Genomic DNA, 20092 nt, shown 5'->3' on the forward strand with positions numbered 1-20092 from the left:
TGAGCCACCGCGCCCAGCCGGCCAATGAGCTTTTGAAATTAGTCTGTATTAAAGAAAAGAGATTTTGGAATCCCATAATGAGATTACATAATTACAACTGCCTAGAACATTTAGACGAGTGAAGAAGAAGAACATGGATTATATTTTAGAAATGAAAACTTAAAAATAAAGCTTGTTTTTTACTACTGAAAGTACAGCTATATAGATTCTGGATGGGGTAGGGAGCTGCGATTCCCACATTATACAGTGTGATTCTTGGGTAGGGGCAGTATATTCTCACTGGGGACGAATCAGTATCATGAGATTGCTTGGGATTTTCATTCATCAAAACGGATCATAGGATTAAAAAAGTCTGGAGAACAATCAAGGTTTTTTTTGTCCCCACATTGTATAATAGTATCTGAAAGACCTTTCATAAATGGTTATGATTTTCCTTTATTTTGCTTACAGCTTCAACTGTGATTAGCATATAGGAAGATAGAAAGTCATTTGTGTATAATATGGCAGATTTCATTTTAAGGAGCTTTTCATGATCTCAAAAATGCTGCCTTTTTTATTGAACAGATTCATTACATGTGTATCCCACGGGCTACTATCATTCCATGGGCAGGCTAAAACTTACAGGTTTGAATCTCATAACTACATGAGGTTTTACATTTGGCTTTTATGAAACAATTACATGTAGCAGTGCTGCCACTTAAGGGCTTTGTAATGAAGCAAACTGATATGTTAAAATCCAAAATGTATTATCAAGGTGACTGTCTTCTTGTAGAAATTTTCAAAAATAATGCCTACAGCACTAATTCTCAAAGTTTTACGTGTAAAATACACCATAGACTTACCAAGTCAGTATCTTTGGTATTTGTTCCCAGGAATCTGCATTTTAATAAGCTCCCTGGGTAATTCTGCCCAATAGAACTAGAACTAGAAAATCGCTGTTGTAAATAAATGTTTAAAGAGAGGACCTTAAAATTTTAAACATAAAGTTACAATAAAGTAACCAAGTTAATATAACTGGAATATGTCAGATTCGTGAATTTGCACATATATAGAACCAGAATAAGTTACTATGCAAAAATTATGTTTACAAAGATTAATTATTTGCTTTCTGGTTCAGTGTTGTGTCTTAGAAAAGGAGAACATATGTGATATAGCTAAGTTTCAAAAATATTTCATTTAGGTTTATTGTTTAAGATGAATCAAACACAAGGAGTCTGCCATCAGGGAGTTTAAAATCTAGTAGATGAGAGAGGCAAACATATTTCAATAAAATATAAATAGCTGAGACGGATAGGATAATATGGGAGCTCCTTGAAAAGAAAACTGTACAATACAGTCTTTTTAGATTCACTGGCCAGATACCAACTGAAAGTAATAGGTTTGTTAATGAGGAAGATTTTAGGCTAAACCTCCCTTATAACTGTCTGTTGCTCTTAAGGATTAGTACCACTTGTACTTCATATTATATTTGGGACCTTTAAGCATGAAGAATTTGATTCTCACATATTTAGTGAGGATACCAAATAAAAACAGGTGAATTCAAAAGATAAATGGTCAGTGAGGGAGTAAATGAAGGGCAAAAGGACATATGGAATTGATTGTATCAGAGCAATGTCATGTTGAAAATTCACATATAAATTGTATCAGAGCAATGTTGTAAAGTCCATGTACAAACATCAAACCATGAAGTGTAACAGAATAGGAAGAAATTTAAAAAAAAAAAAAACAGAAGAGTCAGATTCCTGCTGTTTTGAACTATTGTTCTAGGATCTGCGATAATCATCTGGCCCTCAGTGGAAATTGTATGAAAACATAAAAAGATATGTGGGTATAAAATTGTGTATCTAGAGGATCGAGAATTATGTTTTAAGATTTAATGATAGAATATAATTTATACTGGGTACTTGTGTGGGGTGAGTTTATTTGTCAAAGTGAACATTAAGAATTAAATTTTAGCTAATACTGCTTATACTCTGGGCATAATTTAATCTATATCAACTATAATTGTTAAAGTTCTTATATGTGTATAACATTTACAGAATGGTTTAACATACATTATATATTAACTCTTTTTAGCCTTTTAACACTGTTCTATAGAGCAAGGTAGGTAGAGATATCCTTATTCTAGGAATGTTGATATTGAGCCTGAAAAAAAGTCAACTTTTGTACCTTTTAATTAGCTGGACCGTCCTGTACAGATTTTCAGGTCCTATTTATAGCAAACTATATCCAAAGCACAGTGTTCTAAGCTCATTTGTTGTTTTGATCTTTACAACAACTCTGAGATAGAAGGTCATATTATTACTATTTCCATTTCAACATTTGAAGAAATAGTCATAGTATTAATATTAAGTAGTTTATTAATGGTTATACAGCTAGTGAAGGTTAGGGCTATATTATATGACTTCTCAGAATTTCAACCATTTTTTCCCTAATATTAGCTATGAAAATTTAAAGTACTCAGTTTATCAATCATTAATATAGTAGAATCCATAATATAATTGTACTTTAAAACTGTTCTTTAGGATATGGGATATCTGCCTAGGGTATCTCACTGTTATCTCCTCTGTTCTGTCCCATGTTATAATGATAATAAAGGTTTGTGGTATAAAGTTTAAATAATACTGAAAGTTATAAAAAGCAAGTAGAGGCACCTACCACAATCAAAACTTCCTGATATCAGTAAAGGTGTTAGGAGGAAAGAGATTGAATTGCATGATTTTACTTAGCAGACATCTGGTTTTGATTATATTATTGCTGTTAAAAAGAACATTTGTAAAACATTTTTTTCTTGAACAAAATACAAAGCAGTAGTTGTCTTTAAAGAAACAGGCTAAGAACTCTTCACTTACCATTTTACATCTTGCTTAATGTTTTTGTATTTTTAATAAGTGTCAACAGAGATTATCTGGGCCAAATTTTTTCATCTTCATACTTCCCTAGTAAAAAAACAGATCCTCAAAAATCACTAACATCTTTCACAATAACTCAATTAGAGTAGCATCAGGAGTTCCATAATGAGGACTGGGAAGAACACAGAAACCCTGGAAACTTCGTATGTCTATAAATAATGAAAATCAGGGAATATGAGAAGCAGACAGGCTATTATTACAGATCATCTCCAGTTCTACGAACCACTGGATTTTTAAATCCCGTCTTTGATATCCTTGCCTGTGGCTAAACATCTCACAATCTATCAAGATAGGCCAAAGCACCAAAATAGGCTATAGATATGCCTGGGTCTCCAAATAAATCCATTAAAGTACATACCTTAAATGAATATGACGCAAGCAAAAATTTTACACATCAATTAATGCACATGAGCTGAACTAGAACTTTTCTTCTCTTCAGATTCCCTGTCTCTTAGGACTTTCTGGGATACATGATTCTTATGGAAAGCAGATAGGGACATAACTCGGAGATTATTCCAGGTTCGGTTCCAGACCACACGATAAAGAGTGTCACACAAATTCTGTGGCTTCCCAGTGCATATAAAAGTTATGTATACACTACACTGTAGTCTATTAAGTGTGCAATAGCATAAAAAAAAAAAAAAGCAAGTAGAAATAACTGATAATCCTACTCAGAGATAGCTACCATCATTTTGGCATACTTCCTTTGCTAACTCTCTGTCTGCATTAACTTAAGGAACCATGATTTTTACATAAATGAGCTTATACCACATATTTTGCAGCCTGTTTTTTCTTTTTCTCTCAATGGTTTATTTCAGATTTTCATTAAAAGCTTACTTTCATATGTTTTGTATGTTTGAATATTGGCTTATATGGTAATTTTTTGGTTTTATAAAGGTTTACCAGATTAATAATAATTTTCTTATTTTTAAAGGACCAATATATGTTAGTTCAACTATCACTGAAGACGAAAAGAAAAGAGAAGAAATGCAACAGAGCATTTCAGAAGACAGCGAAGACATCAGAGTTTTACAAGAAAATAATGAAGGGCTGAAAACACTTTTACTCATTGTTGAGAATGAACTTAAAAATGAAAGGGAAGAAAAAGCAGAATTAAATAAACAGATTGTTGGGTTGCAGCAGGAACTTTGTCTTTCTGAAAAAAAGAGTTTAAGTATAGAGGTACAACAAATTCAGTCAAATTATGACAATGCAATTGCCGAATTACATGTGCAGAAAGGTATAAATCAAGAACAGGAGGAAAAGATCATGAAATTGTCAAAAGAGATAGAAACTGCTACAAGAAGTATTACAAATAATGTTTCACAAATAAAATTAATGCAAACAAAAATAGATGAACTACGTACACTTGATTCAGTTTCTCAGATCGCAAACATAGATTTACTCAATTTCAGGGATCTGTCAAATGCTTTTCAGGAAGATAATTTGCTAAATACACAGTTACATCTTTTAGGTAATGATTACTTGGTGAGTAAGCAGGTTAAAGAATGTCGTATTCAAGAATTCAATAGGGAAAGTGCTTTCCACTCTAGTATTGAAGCTATTTGGGAAGAATGTAAGGAGATTGTGAAGGCCTCCTCTAAAAAAAGTCATCAGATCCAGGAACTGGAACAACAAATTGAAAAATTACAGGCAGAAGTAGAAGGATATAAGGATGAAAACAACAGACTAAAAATAGAGGAGAGGGAGCATAAAAATCAGAGTGACCTACTAAAAGAAAAAGAAAGTCTTATACAGCAGCTGAAAGACAAATTGCAAGAAAAAACCTTTAATCTTGATGTTCAAGCACAACATGTAGTTGAAGGAAAGAGAGCACTTTCAGAACTTACGCAAGTTGTTACTTGCTCTAAGGCAAAAATAAAGGAACTTGAAACAATCTTAGAGACTCAAAAAGATGAATGTAGGCATTCAGCCAAGTTAGAACAAGACATTTTGGAAAAGGAATCTATCATCTTAAAGCTAGAAAGAAATCTGAAGGAATTTCAAGCAAATCTTCAGGATTCTATCAAAAACACCAAAGATTTAAGTGAAAAGGAAATCAAGTTGAAAGAAGAAATCACGCAATTAACAAATAATTTGCAGGATGTGAAGCATTCTCTTCAATTAAAGGAAGAAGAAAAAGAAACCATCAGACAAGAAACGGAAAAGTAAGCTAAATGTTATTTAAAATGTTTAGAAATATGCAAAGCATTCATTTTACTATGTAGCTTTTAAACAATTAGATGGTCACAATTTAGCATGGTAAAGTGTAGCATGTATGATTAGTGAAGAACTTGAATTTTGTTTATATAAACCTTTGGAACCATAAGTTATATGAAGAGATTGGCTTATAAAAATGACCCAAAACCCTCTCTGAAGGACTCATTTATAGTTTGGACATTCCAAATTTATGAAAAGATGTAATTTTGTAAAAATTGTTACTAGTTCACATCTATGATTCTAAGTGGTTAATGGTGCATCACTATCTATAGAAAAGTGGTTTTTGTTTTTTAGACTGAAAGAGGAGCTTTCTGCGAGCTCTGCTCTTACCCACAGTCTGAAAGTGGATCTTCATAGGAAGGAAGAAGATTATGCTGAGCTGAAAGAGAAACTGAGTGATGCCAAAAAGCAGATTGAGCAAGTACAGAAAGAGGTAGGTTATTTGAAAAGTTGTGTGACCAATTTAATATGATAAAGATTGTTTTCCTTCTGTATCAAGTTTAGGATTCAACTTCATTCTTTCTCTTAAAATGATGAGAAAAGTTACTTCACAGTATCTCTTAATTTTTTCCATGGTAATTATTTTGCTAATACATGTAGGTGTTATGGTGATTCTTTATTGAGAGGACTTATGGAGTTTGAGATTCTTAAAATAATGTAAGAAGAAAATGAGCTCTTCATATGCATTCTCCATTAAAGTATTAAGATATTTTCTGATAATTTGAAGCTGTATCAGGTAGTATATTAGAAACTACAATTTTTCTAATGGACTTTAAAGGACATGAATCTTTAAAAAAGTAGCCATGAATTTTAAACAAAAGCAATTCGTATTTTTAAAAAATTTAATTTGTTTTATAAATATTACTTTGTAGATATCTGTAATGCGTGATGAGGAGAAATTACTGAGGATTAAAATTAATGAACTGGAGAAAAAGAAAAACCAGTGTTCTCAGGAAATAGATATGAAACAACGAACCATTCAGCAACTCAAGGTACAGTTTTGTTTTTAAAGATGGCTTAAGTGCATTCTGTTGATATATTTTAGTGCCTAATAAAATGAATAAATTAGTTTTTAATAACATATTCTGTTTTGGCCTTTTCTGGAATCTAAAAATAAATAAGTCACTATTGACTTGCTTCTAACAAAGAGTATGGAAAAGAAAAAATAAGAATTTTACAGTGGAGAAACCTAGTAGATACCACCTTAACCAAGTGTTCAAGAACAACATCACTAGTAATTAGTTATATTAATGCCATGTACTTCCTGATTTGATGTGACCAGAAGGGCACATCTCATCCCCTCTGTGGTATTCTTCCCCCAAATCCACAACCTCAGTCTGTTCATGAGAAAACATGAGATAAACCCAAACTGAGGATGTTCTGCATAATACCTGACTAGCATAAAGTGTCAAGGTCATTAAAGACAAGGAAAGACTGAGGAACTATCACAGGTTGGAGGAGACGAAGGAGAAATGATGACTAAATGCAGTGTTATATCCTGGAGGGGATCCCAGAACACAAAAAAGATAGCAGTGGAAAAACCGGTGAATGGTGGTGAAGTTTATAATATAATTAATAGTATTATACCAATGTTAATTTCTTGATTTTTGATAAATGTATCATGGTAATGTATCATAATATGTTAACAACATTAGAGGAGCCGAGTTTACATGATATAGCTAAATTTGCAGCTCTTGTAAATCTAAAATTATTTTGAAATAAAGAATAAAAAAAGTAGTCTAGGTCTTATAACAAATTCTTTTTTAAAATGACACTCGAAAAGCAAAATCCCGTTATTGTAGATGTTGACATTAACTAAATGGATAAGGCAACAATAATGGAATTCAGAGAGGTTCTATAATGATTCATGCTAAGACTTATAAAGTGAGGAGATAGTAATGGTGAAGTTAGATAAGATTGGAAGTGAAGTTTGCATTACCTGACAGGTTAAAACTAGAATTGTAGGATGTCCAGTCCTACAACTTAATGATAATTAAATAATTATTAAATATTTATTTATAATTATTAACTTATAAATAATTTACTCATGCCTCTTAAATTGCCTTGCTTTTTTCAAATCTTGCAACTACTTTCTAGGTAGAGGGGTGGAGGCCTCTCTTTTTTTTGCATTTTGAGGGAGTTTACTGATAGGCAACTTTTTTATGGTTTTCCTTGTTTCTCCTATATAAAATACATAGCAGACCTCCGTTTTCCCATGTTTCTACTTTTTGTGGTATATGAGAAAACATTTACCTAGAATGTGGAGTAAGTAAGATAACTGAGTCATAACTTAGATTAAAAGTATAAAGTATTTTTTTTTTCTTATTATCACTCTTACCCTACCTTTTCTCCAAGGTGAACTTGGAAGCTTGAGACTGATAGCCTTTTAGGAGATTGATTTCAAACTTAATATTGAGCCCTGTTTTCAAGATCCACTGTTAAATATTGTGTATTTAAGTTATATTTGCATTTAACTCATATTCTTTTATTTTTTAGGAGCAGTTAAGTAATCAGAGAGTGGAGGAAGAAGCGATACACCAGTATGAGAAAGTGTGCAAAGGTCAGGAATAAATTTCTACTTCCAGCACTAAAATGACTACAAAATGGGTAGTTGCAAATAACAACTTGTTAACATTTTCCTTTGAAAATTTTAAAGTGAAGTAAGGGCAACATAAGATATAACTTTATCAAAAGAGAAAAGCAGTGATTCTAATGAGTAATTTATCAACTTAAAATTTATTCTTAGAGAAATGAAAGAGTAAGAAATATTTAGTCAAAGCAACACTGATGTCTTGGTTATAGTCAGTATTGTTTGAAAAATAAAATCAGTCAAAGTTATATAGGTCACATGAGTAGAATGGATTTCTGGACAAAACTGTATAAAAAAGGTAAGTAAAATATTTTTAGAATTAAAATATTTATTTTTAAAAAGTTTTTTAAAACCACTTAATACTTTAGATTCAAATTTGAGGTGCTGAATTATACTTTTCTTACTGAAATTGTATTGATTGTCATTTGAAATATTATAAAATACTTTTATTGATGACATGTACATATTTCTGTTCTTAAAATTATACCAACTCTTCTCCTCTCCCACACTAACCCCTTAACTTCTTAGTTGAGTGAGTGATAGAGCTGGCATTTGAACCTAGGTCTGCTTCACTCTTAAGTCTCAGACTTTCTTTACTAAACCATGTTATTTGTATTTGGCCAACAAGAGAAAGGGGTAAGACTACCAGATTATTACTTATTTAGATGAATTATACATTGGTGGGGTTCACTTTGATTAATAACTTGGATGTGAAAACATATCTCTGCACGCAGTCCTGTTTTCTTCGTCCTTGCTTAGAGCTTTGTCACTTTAACATCTCCTATTCCCATAATCTTTTAGGATTCCCCCTTATGTTGGCACATTTGTTATTGTTGGCAAATGTGGAGAGATCTTGGTCATTCTGAAAAAGTCCGCCCTTGGACCAGGAAGCCTATAGTTCTTATCACATTTTAATTTTTCCTTTCTTTGCTAAATATGGAGAAGTGTGGCATAGACCACTGTGACTACTTTAATCTGACTTCCATCTTTTCCATGCTCCCAAGTCACTTGTAACCTACATATTTTCAAATCTATTAGCTTTTTGCAATCCCTATTTTACTTTTTATATTATTTTGATGTTTATTGTCTACTCTCCTTTTCCTCATTTTTTTTTTTTTTTTTTTTTTGAGACAGAGTCTCACTCTTTTCATGGCGTCAGCCTAGCTCACAGCAACCTCACACTCCTGGGCTCAAGCAATCCTTCTGCCTCAGCCTCCCGAGTAACTGGGACTACACACATGCGCCACCATGCCTGGCTAGTTTTTTCTATATATTTTTAGTTGTCTGCTTAATTTCTTTCTATTTTTAGTAGAAATGGGGTCTTGCTCTTGCTCAGGCTGGTTTCGAACTCCTGAGCTCAAACAATCTGCCCGCCTCGGCCTCCCAGAGTGCTAGGATTACAGGCGTAGAGTGCTAGGATTCAGGCGTCTTTTCCTCATTTTTTAAAAGTAATATTTATTATGTGTAAATGTATTTTTTTCTAAACACAAAAGTAATATGTAGCTTCTCCCCTCTTTTGAAATTCTCTTGCCTCAGCTTTTGTGATCTGCTAGTACTAGTTATTAATAACTTCTTTCTTTCAGAATGAGTCTCAGCCTCTCTGGCAACTTTCCTGATTAAGGCATCTTCTTTTTTCTCTTTATTTTCTTCCTTGAGAGTTCATTCACTCCTATGATTTTAGTTACGTGTGAGACATTCCCCTACAAACAAAAAAATTCTCTCTAGGTGCTATGACGCATGCATGTAGTCCCAGCTACTTGGGAGGCTGAGGTGGGAGGATCACTTGAGCCCAGGAGTTCTGTGCTATATTGACTGATAAAATAATTCTCTTTTCCTTTACTACTCTAGTTTGCTGCTTTTCAAATAATAGGTGAATAGCCATTAGTGATGTTGTCCTTGATGTCCTGGAACTGTCTTTATTGGCAACTAGATATGTAAATTCTTTCTTTCTAGCCCTAAGTTTCAAATCAAAATATAGTGTAAGAGGGAGGAAATTCTTTGAATAAAATTATAGTTACTTGTACAATCTGCATATACTTGCAAATCATACTTTTGAAAGAAAAGGTTTATATGATAATACCAAGAGATCAGTTTAATTCTAGGAGGAATTCTATTTTACTAGCATTCCTTGCAGCTTACATCAATGGATGGAAATACTAAAAACTGGTAATACAAATTTTTGTTATTGTTTTGTTGTTTTAAGCTTGCTTTATATGTACTTTGAGGGAACCATCTTTTGGTATTTGTGTCATTAAAAGCAGCCTTGGGGTTGAGCTATGCATTTATAGCTGTATCACCTCTGACATCAGTTAATAGTTTTGGTAGTAGTTCTCTGAAATGAGCCTTGCTACTAAGTGCAGTCACCAGAGGTAACAAACTAATCTTTCCTCTTTATCTGTTCCTTGCAGACAGGGATAAAATAGAGTTGCTTACAAGTCATTATTGTAGCAATTCTTGAAGAGCCAGGAACAATTTTGATAAGGCTAGTAGCAGTAGCCTTCCAATAGTCATTCCTCAGGAGCTGGTTTTAAAAACACTAGAAATAGGCCGGGTGTGGTGGCTCATTCCTGTAATCCTAGCACTCTGGGAGGCCGAGGCAAGTGGATCACTCAAGGTCAGGAGTTTGAGACCAGCCTGAGCAAGAGCGAGACCCCGTCTCTACTAAAAATAGAAAGAAATTAATCGGACAACTAAAAATATATAGAAAAAATTAGCCGGGCATGGTGGCGCATGCCTGTAGTCCCAGCTACTCGGGAGGCTGAGGCAGTAGGATCACTTGAGCCCAGGAGTTTGAGGTTGCTGTGAGCTAGGCTGACGCCACGGCACTCACTCTAGCCCGGGCAACAAAAGCGAAACTCTGTTTCAACAACAACAACAAAAAAAAAAAAACTACAAATAAATATCTGACTTTGAATATTTTTTCAAGAAAAAGTAATTACTTGAGATTTAAAAAAAAAAGTTCAAATTGGAATTGAGCCTTTTTTTAGGTTTAGGAGGTAAAGGTTTTAGTTTTGGTTTGAAAATATTAATAGTGAAAATAAGTGTTTTGCCAAATAACATTTTTCTAAATCCTAAGATTTGTGTTAATTAGTAGTAATAGTTTAATTATATCAGAATTGTTAATTTTATCTGAAAAGATTCCTTTTCCATTCACTCATTTATTTTTGCAATCATCAAGCATCCATTTGCACACCAAATCTATTATCTATATCCACATATTTTTTTGAGACAAGTTGCTCTGTCATCCAGGCTAGAGTGTAGTGTCGTGATCATAGCTCACTGCAACCTCAAACTCCTGGGCTCAAGTGATCCTCCTGTCTCAGCCTTCCAAGTAGCTGGGACTACACGTGCACACCACCACCCCTGGCTAATTTTTCTATTCTTTATAGAGATGGGGTCTCGCTCTTGCTCAGGCTGGTCTCCAACTCCTGACCTCAAGCAATCCTCCCACCTCAGCCTCCCAGAGTGCTAGGATTATAGGCATGAGCTACCACGCCTGTCCCCAAATCTATATTTAATGCTTCATATGTACCAGTACTGTTCTTGGCATTGAGCATATATTAGTAGCAGTCAACAAGACAAAGTTTCTCCCTATGTGGAGCTCATATTCTATTATAGTTAATAAAAATGTATTTTAATTTTATAAGAACTTAAGAAAAATTGGATATCTAGGTGTTACTAATTTTTAAAATGTTATCCTCAAATTTTTAGATCTAAGTGTTAAAGAGAAAATAATTGAAGGCATGCGAATGACACTGGAAGAACAAGAACAAACTCAGGTGGAACAAGATCAAATGCTCGAGGCTAAATTAGAGGAAATTGAAAGACTGGCCACAGGTAAAACAAGTTTAGTTACATTTCTCAAAACATACTTTTTGATTTTCCTTATTTTCCTAGATTTCTTCCCTTTTTAAAGTAGTATAGTATTTATAATAATTCATAATAGAAAAGCATTTGGTGTGTTTTTTTAATGTCTTATCACTTGTCTTTTTCCACTGTGATGAAAACTTTTATCAAAGTAAAATCACATGCAGTAAAGAAGGAATAAGGACACTCCAATATAACTTACAAATTATAAATTGCAGGTTATGGGTGATAACTTGCAGTGTTCCAAAGATGTTAAGAATAAGCTTTCAACTGAGTTTCACCTCTGTCAAGCTTTTAGCCTTATCTTGTATTATATATAAAATGGCATAGGTAATTTCTTAATGCAAAATTTCTTGCCCTTTCTACAAGAATCACACATAGCTTTATTATTAGTAAATAAGTATTATATTTTTCCACATACAGTAGAAAAACTCTTTATAGCATTCTGAAGGCAATGAAATTAGAGTATTTATTAAGATAAACATATAAGATATAATATAACCTTGGTGGGATACTTGTGCTGACTCAGTCTAATTTTTCTCATCTGTAACATGGGGTTAATGATAATAATGCCATGTATAATGTTATTGTTAGGAAGATCAGATGAGATGATAAATATAAGAGTGTTGTGTAAACCCTAAAACTATATTTTGGTGAGTGAAATTGTGTTGATGATAATGATGATGAGTACATACTTTTCTAGCCACTTTCATGGACATGTTACAGCTCTTTTCTGAGAATTGTATTAAGTTTCTTATATAATTAATAAGGTTTATATGAATTTATACTATATACTTTAGACATGATTCATTAGGTTCTTGAGAGATCTGTGTAGTTGCTCTTCACTAACAATTTGGTAAGAACTCTTAAAAGTTCAGCTGTGGAATCCTCTGGTTCCATCTCGGTCTGTGTTCTTTTCTGGGCTCTTCTGATTTGTGTCTGTATCTCCTGTCACATAAATCTCTACTTGGTTTAACTTTTGCATGTGCTTTTAAAAAATAATTTTGTGTCTTCAAATCAGAATTGGAAAAATGGAAGGAAAAATGTAAAGATCTGGAAACTAAAAGTGATCAAAGGTCAAATAAAGAACTTGAGGACAACACTGACATACTTAGTAAAAAGCTCAGTAATCTTCAAGAGGAGTTGCAGGTATGATTTTATCTATATATCTATCTGTGTTTCTATGTACGTATGTTATCTATTCATCCATCCATATCTTCATTATAGTTCTAATGAGAGGAGAATTTGGTATTTTATTTTTTGTAAATAATTTAGATATGAGTGAAATAATACCTGAGAAATGTTAATAGATAGATAAAAATTTTCAGCGCACATCAAAATAACATGGTGAGGAATTTACAAACTAGTACCAATGAAAATACAGCGATTGGGTCCTCAATATTATATTTTACAGATTTAATTCTTAAGTCCCCACTTCCAGTGTCTTTGTACCCATTTTTCTGCTCCTTAGCCTTTTTACTGATCAAATACTGCTGTGGAGAAGATGATCATCAGGAGAATTATTTTGATTACTCTAAATAATGTCTTCAAAGTTAAATTATTAAATTGGAATAGAATTATATATATGAATACTGGAATACATATGAAAGTATACTATATAGAATATATTCTATTTTGCCTTTGTATTTTTTTTTCCTTGTTTAACTTCAACATACTATGTGTAGAACACAACATATGATAGATTAGTTTTTTCATGGGATTTCCAAGTACTATTTAAAATTTTGTACATTTTATTAGAAGTGGCATTCATAATTGTGGTTTTGGGATTGAAGGAAACATAATAATGGTTTTGGAAAGTTGGCTGCATCTAAATTATTTTCCTAAATTCAGGCTGTATATAATCAGATACTGAAAACAATTACAAAATATTTTCTTTGTAATAATTATATATTCTAGAATTTACCCTTTCCATTGTGAAAATTTAAAATCACCTAGAATATTCCATTAATTATGAAAAACAATATGTCAACTGTATTGAGAATGTTCATATTAAGAAGTCTTGGTGTATTGTACATTGTTCTATGGGGATGTAATCACATTGTCTTAGGTTACAAACTTTGTAATCCTGAAATGGACTGCCATAGTTTATCTAGTACAGTGGTTTTAGAAGTTTTTAAAGTGGTATTACTGTTTTTGTTTCAAGTGAAGTTTTACTTGGATTTTGAATATATAAAATTAGAAGCTTCTGAACCCAAAGGATCTATAGAACCAGTTTGAAAATTACCAGTCAACTATATTCTGTGTCTAGCTGTTCTGAATGTTCCTTTAATAAATGTTTGTCCTGTTGCACAAGTTATTCTTTATCTGGCATCTTTTGCAGCCAGATAAATAATATTTTATTTTAGAACCATACAGTTAGAAATGACCGCCTCAAACCAAGTCTTTTTTTTTTTTTTTTCTTCCCGGCATTTAGGAAGACTTGAGACACTTTAACTCTTTCAGAAATTTAAGTTGTGTATTTCTTCTTAAGCTCACTAATAAAAGTACTTAAACGTGATTTATGGCAAAATAAAGTTTATATAGGAAATACTATTTACGAAAGCAAACCAGCTAATGTTTCTTTTTATAATCTGAAATAAACTCTGATCTTGTCATTATTTTAAAGAAAAACACTTATTTTAAAGTTTTTATCTTTTTTTCTTCTTCTTTTTTTTTTCCAAATCACTTCTTGCCTGAGAATATTTTAAAGTTTTTAAAAAGGTGAAAAGTGGTGGACTGTATCAAAATGTTGTAATAATAATAGGTTTATTGGCAACTTCTTAGGCATGTAATAACAACTTGTACCATTTATACATATAGGAGTCTGAACAGAAATATAAATCTGATAAAAAGAAATGGTTAGAAGAAAAAATGATGCTTATCACTCAAGCAAAAGAAGCAGAAAATCTACGAAACAAAGAGATGAAAAAATATGCTGAAGATAGGGAGCGTTGTTTAAAGCAACAGAATGAAGTGGTAACAATTATATCTTTGATATATTTCACCTGCTTTTCTTAGTTTGTTAAATTTATTTCTGGGATCTTTATCAGTCTATATGGTTGCCTGTTTTGTTTTTTAAAGGCAGGTTGTCTATTTGTATGCTAACTTTTCTGTTTTAATTTAAATTTATCTTGATATTCATTTATGTTCTTGTTTTAACTTCTTTCAGTCCATTTAGCATGTTTGGAAAACACCTACTTGACTCACTATCTAGATACTAAAGTTAAAAATCTCTTCCTTTTGACTGCTGCAGAGGAGTTTTTCCTTTTATTTTAGAACTTTTTGCATTTTGAACTGTAGATTTTAACATGATGTATGCATTTTACCTCATAAGCCAATTTTATTGGGCTTTTCATTAGAGTCAACTAAATAGTTTCTAGAAGACTTTACCTATATAGTAAAAATGATGTTCCGTTTTACATTGACTAGCTGTACTGTAGCTCTTATAATGATTCTACCTTAGCCTGTTTTTTTCCTTTCTGTTTTATTTTATTTATTTTTGAGACAGAGTCTCGCTCTATTGCCCAAGCTATAGTGCAGTGGTATCATCATAGCTCAATGCATCCTCAAACTCATGGGCTTAAGCAATCCTTCTGCCTCAGCCTTCTGAGTAGCTGGGACTTCAGGTGTGCACCACCACGCCTGGCTAATTTTTTTACTTTTTGTGGGGGCCATTACCCAGGCTGGTCTTGAACTCTTGGCCTCAAACAATCCTCTCCTCTGGCCTCCCAGAGTGCTGGGATTACGGGTGTGAGACACCACACTCAGCCTTTTCCTCCTATTTAATTGACACTTAGTCTGTTTGACATGCAATGTTCTCCATCAGAAAAAAGAGGTTAAAAGTCATCATTCATCCTAGGAAAATGACTGAGCAACAAATAAACATTGTTTTTAAATGAAAAACCAGTTCTCTATTTACAATAATAGTAACCTGGCAATATCATATTGTCATCTGTTGGCATTGCCTTTTTTTATGATGGAATTTGATAACTTAAATTTTCCTATAAACTAGAAAGTTGATTTTCAGTAAGTTAAGGATTGTTTTCCCACTGTTTTTCCCCCCAGCTTTAAAGCTTCTTTCAACATTGAATATTGGATAAAGTTGGCTGATTTTTATTAAAATGAGTCTTTTGTGGGCTAAACTTTCCAGTTTACTTACTAAACTCCAGGCCATGCATATATTCTACTCCAGACATCATGCTCTTTTCCTTTAACATACTAATTTTTTTCCTGCCAGATAATTTAGACACTCCATTCTGCAGAAAAACAATGTTCAGTTACCCTCAATTGTATAAGATACTGAGGAGCATCTATTGCCTTTGTAGATGTTTTTGTTTTGATGCTTGACTGAAGTGGAAGTCAGCACAGAGCAGTACACTGGCCATGTCCCTGGGCAGGTGGACATAGCTAGAAAAGAACAGCTGGGCAGTACCCCTAAAGCCCCTCAATGTTGTATCTATGGACAGGTGGCGTTTAATTGTGCACTATTTGTAGTCTTGGAAAAGCGGAAGCCACATTTCAGGGAAAGCCCTTGGTTGAAGTAACTGTCCTTTCTCGAGGAGGAGGATCTACTATTACTAAGTGCTCTGCCTTTGCGTTACTTGGCGTAAATAAACTTCCTTTGCTCCCATTAAAAAAGAGTTTACCTTCTTATTTTAAAGTCATTTTATTTACAGAAAAGTTACAAAACTAGTACAGAGAACTCCTGTATATCTGTCACCCAACTTCTGACGTTAGCATCTTATGCAACAATAGTGCAATGATCAGAACCAATTAAATGTTGTCATAAGACTATTAGCTAAATTTTGGACCTTATTAGAATTTCACCCATTTCCCCACTAATGTCATCTTTTGGGTCCAGAATCTATTCGTGGGCACTATTAATACATTTAGTTGTCATGTTTCCCTAGAGTCTTGACTCTTTTTTATTTCGGTCATATGCCAAATCCTGTGAGATACTTGTCATTACCACAGCTATGTGACAGTAGTATGTTTCATTGTATGTGCTAACTCCATGTGATTGGAGGTACTTCCAGGAAGTGTTGGGTTGAACAGAGTTCAGACGATGCATCTGTCTTAACAGGAAAGGTTGCTGCTGGCTTTCTGTTCCTGTCCCATAGCCCATCAAACCTTCCTGGCCAATAGAAAGAGGCAAGAGGTAAAGGCTATCACCGTTGCTTCAGTTCCAAACCAGGAAGAGGGCTACTTTCTCTTCCTAGTTAGTGGCCTCTCTGGCAACAATGCCAGGAAGTAAACCCACTTTGAGTTTTTAATCCCAGGGAAAGCTAGCTTGCTTCTTTCTCTCATGTTTTTTTATAATCATACCTAGGTTGTGTTTGTGTCTGCTATATTTAAGAAACAAATTTTCGATTTTTAAAGCTTTTTAAATTGCAACATATAACACGAAAAATAAAACATATAGTTTAGTGAGTTATTTATTGTAAAACCAACACCCACTTAACTAATACGCATTTCAAGAAATAGAGCTTTGCCAACACCCCAGAAGCCCTCTCTTCTGCCGCTTTCCCAATGGTAATAATTATTCCGTCTTTCAATGTTATACTTTAGTTTTGTCCATTTTTTAATTTTATATAAATGGAAACATATGTATATGTTTGTGCCTGACTTCTTTCACTCAGTATTATACGTGAGAATCATCCATGTTGTTGCATGTACCTGGAGTTAGTCAGTTTTCATTGCCGAGTATTTCAGTGTATGAATATAACACTGTCCATTTTAATGTTGAAGATATGTGGGTGGTTTCCTGTTTTTGGCTGTTAATGGGTAAATTTTATAAACATTTTTTATACATTGCTCTTTATACACATGTACATATATTTCTGTTGCATAATATCCAAGAATAGAATTGCTAGATAGTAAGGTATGTATACGTGAAACTCTAGTAGAATGCTGATGTGATTTTCAAAGTGGCTGTACCCATTTGCACTTCAGCTATTATAGTATTAGAGTCTCTATATATTCCCACCAACATATGTTATTGTCAGTCACTTTTTATGGTTTTAATGTGCTTTTCCCTGATTACTAATGAGATTGAAGATTGCTTCATTTGTTCATTGGCTGTGCCTATCCAGGTCCCCTTGCCTGTTTTTCTGTTGGATTGTCTAACTTTTTCTTATTTATTTGTAGGAGTTCTTTATACTTTTCTGGATTGGAGTCCTTTGTAATGTATTGCAAGTACCTTCTTTCAATCTCTAGTTGGCTTTTTTACACTTACTGCCTTTTTATGAATAAAAGTTCTGAAATTTATTGTAGTTAATTTTCCCAATCTTTTCTTATATGAACCCCAAGGACCTGAAGATGTTTTATTATATTATTTCCTGAAAGTGTTAAGGTTTTAACTTTTCTATTTAGATCTTAGAATTAATTTTTTGTGCTGGTGTGAGATATGGGTTAAGGCTCTTTTTGTTTGTTTCAATGTGGATTACCAATTGACCTGGTAGTATTTTTTGAAATGACTATTTTGTCCCCACTGCTCTGCTACTTTTTCCATAAATCATTTGTGCAAGGGTTAATTTTAGTATGTGGTGTAAGATTAGGGTTGAGGTTCATTGTTTTTCATTTGGTTATTTAGTTGTTGCAGCAGCATTTGTTGAAAAGACTGTCCTTTCCCTCATTGAATTTGGCACTTGTAAAATGTCAGTAGTCCATACATTTGTGGATCCTCTCTTCTGTTCCACTGATTTCTCTATCCTTACACCATTATCACACTGTCTTGATTATTGTAGTAGCTTGAAATGACCTAATTGATTGCGTCCACTTTGTTCTTCATTTTTAGGATAGTTTGGGCTATTCTAGAGCATTTATATTTCCATATAACTTTTGGAGTCAGCTTTTCCATTTCTTTACACATGCACAAGCACCTGGATTTTGATTGAAATTGTCTTTATTCTATACATCTATTTGGGGGAGAATTGACATCTTAACGATATTGAGTCTTTTGATCCCTGAACACAAATTATCTCTTCATTTATTTAATATTTAGGTGTTTATTTAATCTCTCTCAGCAGCGTTTTGTAGTTTTTTATGTTTAGGTTTTGCACATATTTTCTTTAATATTCCACTAAATATTTCATGTTTTTTAACCCATGGTAAATGGTATATTTTTATTTTCATTTTTCCTATTTTTTGTTGCTATTAGCTTTGTCATTTGTTTTATTGTAATTTTATCCTCTCATTTCCCCAATAGTGGGAGAAATGCTGGTATTAGTTTAAAAGCAATAGCTATAATTGTTTATTGAAAGAAGTTACTAATAAGCTCATTTTTGGAATGAGGTGGGATAGGGATATATATAGCATATGAACATTTAATGTATAAAATGGTATTATGTATTTTATAAATAGATATTTTATCTAGACTTGATGTAATTTGTTGTATGTCTTGTTTACAGTTGTATTCATGGTGTTATGTATAATAATAATTTCTAAACATTTTTAGATTCATATTGTTTGAAAGTTTAATTTTTCTTTATTTCGTGGTTAGGAAATACTAAAAGAACAGCTAGCAAAGAAAGATAGTGACCTTAAAAAGTGGCGAGAAGAACGGGATCAGCTGGTTGCGGCTTTAGAAATACAGCTGAAAGCATTGATCTCCAGTAACACACAGAAAGATACTGAAATTGAACGGTTAAAAAAGATCACATCGGAGGCTTCTAAAACAGTCAGTAGAATCTCATTCTTTCTGTGCTGTTTTTATTGAACATAGGAATTTTTCAAAATTATTTAATTCATTAACTCTTAAAAAAGTAAGTCTCAGTAGACCAGAGAGGAATCAGAGTTTGAAAAATTTGGGTATTTCTCATGAGTTTTGAATTTTCAGAATTTATCATTGTGATTGACTTGTCAGTGACTGAGATGTAGAACTTTCTTCAATATTTTGTTTATATCTCCCAGGTAGAGTAACTAGAAAATCAACAGTTTATGATTTAGTCCCTAATCTACCTTTAAAATGTAGAAATGTGATTCCACATGAAATCTTTATAATATTTAAGTACTTGGGAAGACCCTTAAGTTTATTGTGTAAAGATACAAATTATTTTGAAAGTGAGCACTATAGTGGGGACACATTATGAGTCATTTATTTAGCAGTCAATAAATATTACTTTTGTAATAGCACATTGAGATTGGGAACCCTGAATAAAAAGAGGATTGCCTTTCACAGATAGCTACTTCCCAATAAATTGAATCTGGGTACATCTGAAGCTAGTCTTTCCGGAATAAATGATCTACGCTTAAAAATCAGCTTCCCTGAAGCCTTCAGACAATAGGGAAAATGTGTGTGCGTGTGTGCGTGTGTATGTGTGAGAGAGAGTGTGTCACATCAAAAGACTTCATGATTCTAAGAGAGATTGCCTACTTAAAGAGGTAGGTAGTATCGTGTTGTTTAATAACACAGATTAGAAAGTCAGAACTGTGTATCAACTGCTGTCACTGTGGTTTTGGAACCTTTGGGGAAAATTACTTAACATTTCTGAATTTTAAAATG

General features: G+C 33.0%; 1 protein-coding gene across 1 annotated transcript in view; it reads left to right on the top strand.

Annotated features, from left to right (window-relative positions):
* Positions 1–20092, top strand: part of KIF20B (kinesin family member 20B) — a 62263-nt gene that overhangs the window by 30887 nt on the left and 11284 nt on the right. Inside the window, exons 18-25 of the mRNA XM_012659660.1 lie at positions 3847–5080; positions 5427–5565; positions 6005–6124; positions 7629–7692; positions 11434–11559; positions 12611–12738; positions 14410–14565; positions 19091–19267. Of these exons, the coding sequence (XP_012515114.1) occupies positions 3847–5080; positions 5427–5565; positions 6005–6124; positions 7629–7692; positions 11434–11559; positions 12611–12738; positions 14410–14565; positions 19091–19267 (2144 nt within the window). The remainder of the gene's footprint in view (positions 1–3846; positions 5081–5426; positions 5566–6004; positions 6125–7628; positions 7693–11433; positions 11560–12610; positions 12739–14409; positions 14566–19090; positions 19268–20092) is intronic.

The sequence above is a fragment of the Propithecus coquereli genome, unplaced genomic scaffold (genome assembly GCF_000956105.1).
Source record: "Propithecus coquereli isolate 6110/MARCELLA unplaced genomic scaffold, Pcoq_1.0 Scaffold63, whole genome shotgun sequence".
NCBI classification, from domain to species: Eukaryota; Metazoa; Chordata; class Mammalia; order Primates; family Indriidae; genus Propithecus; species Propithecus coquereli.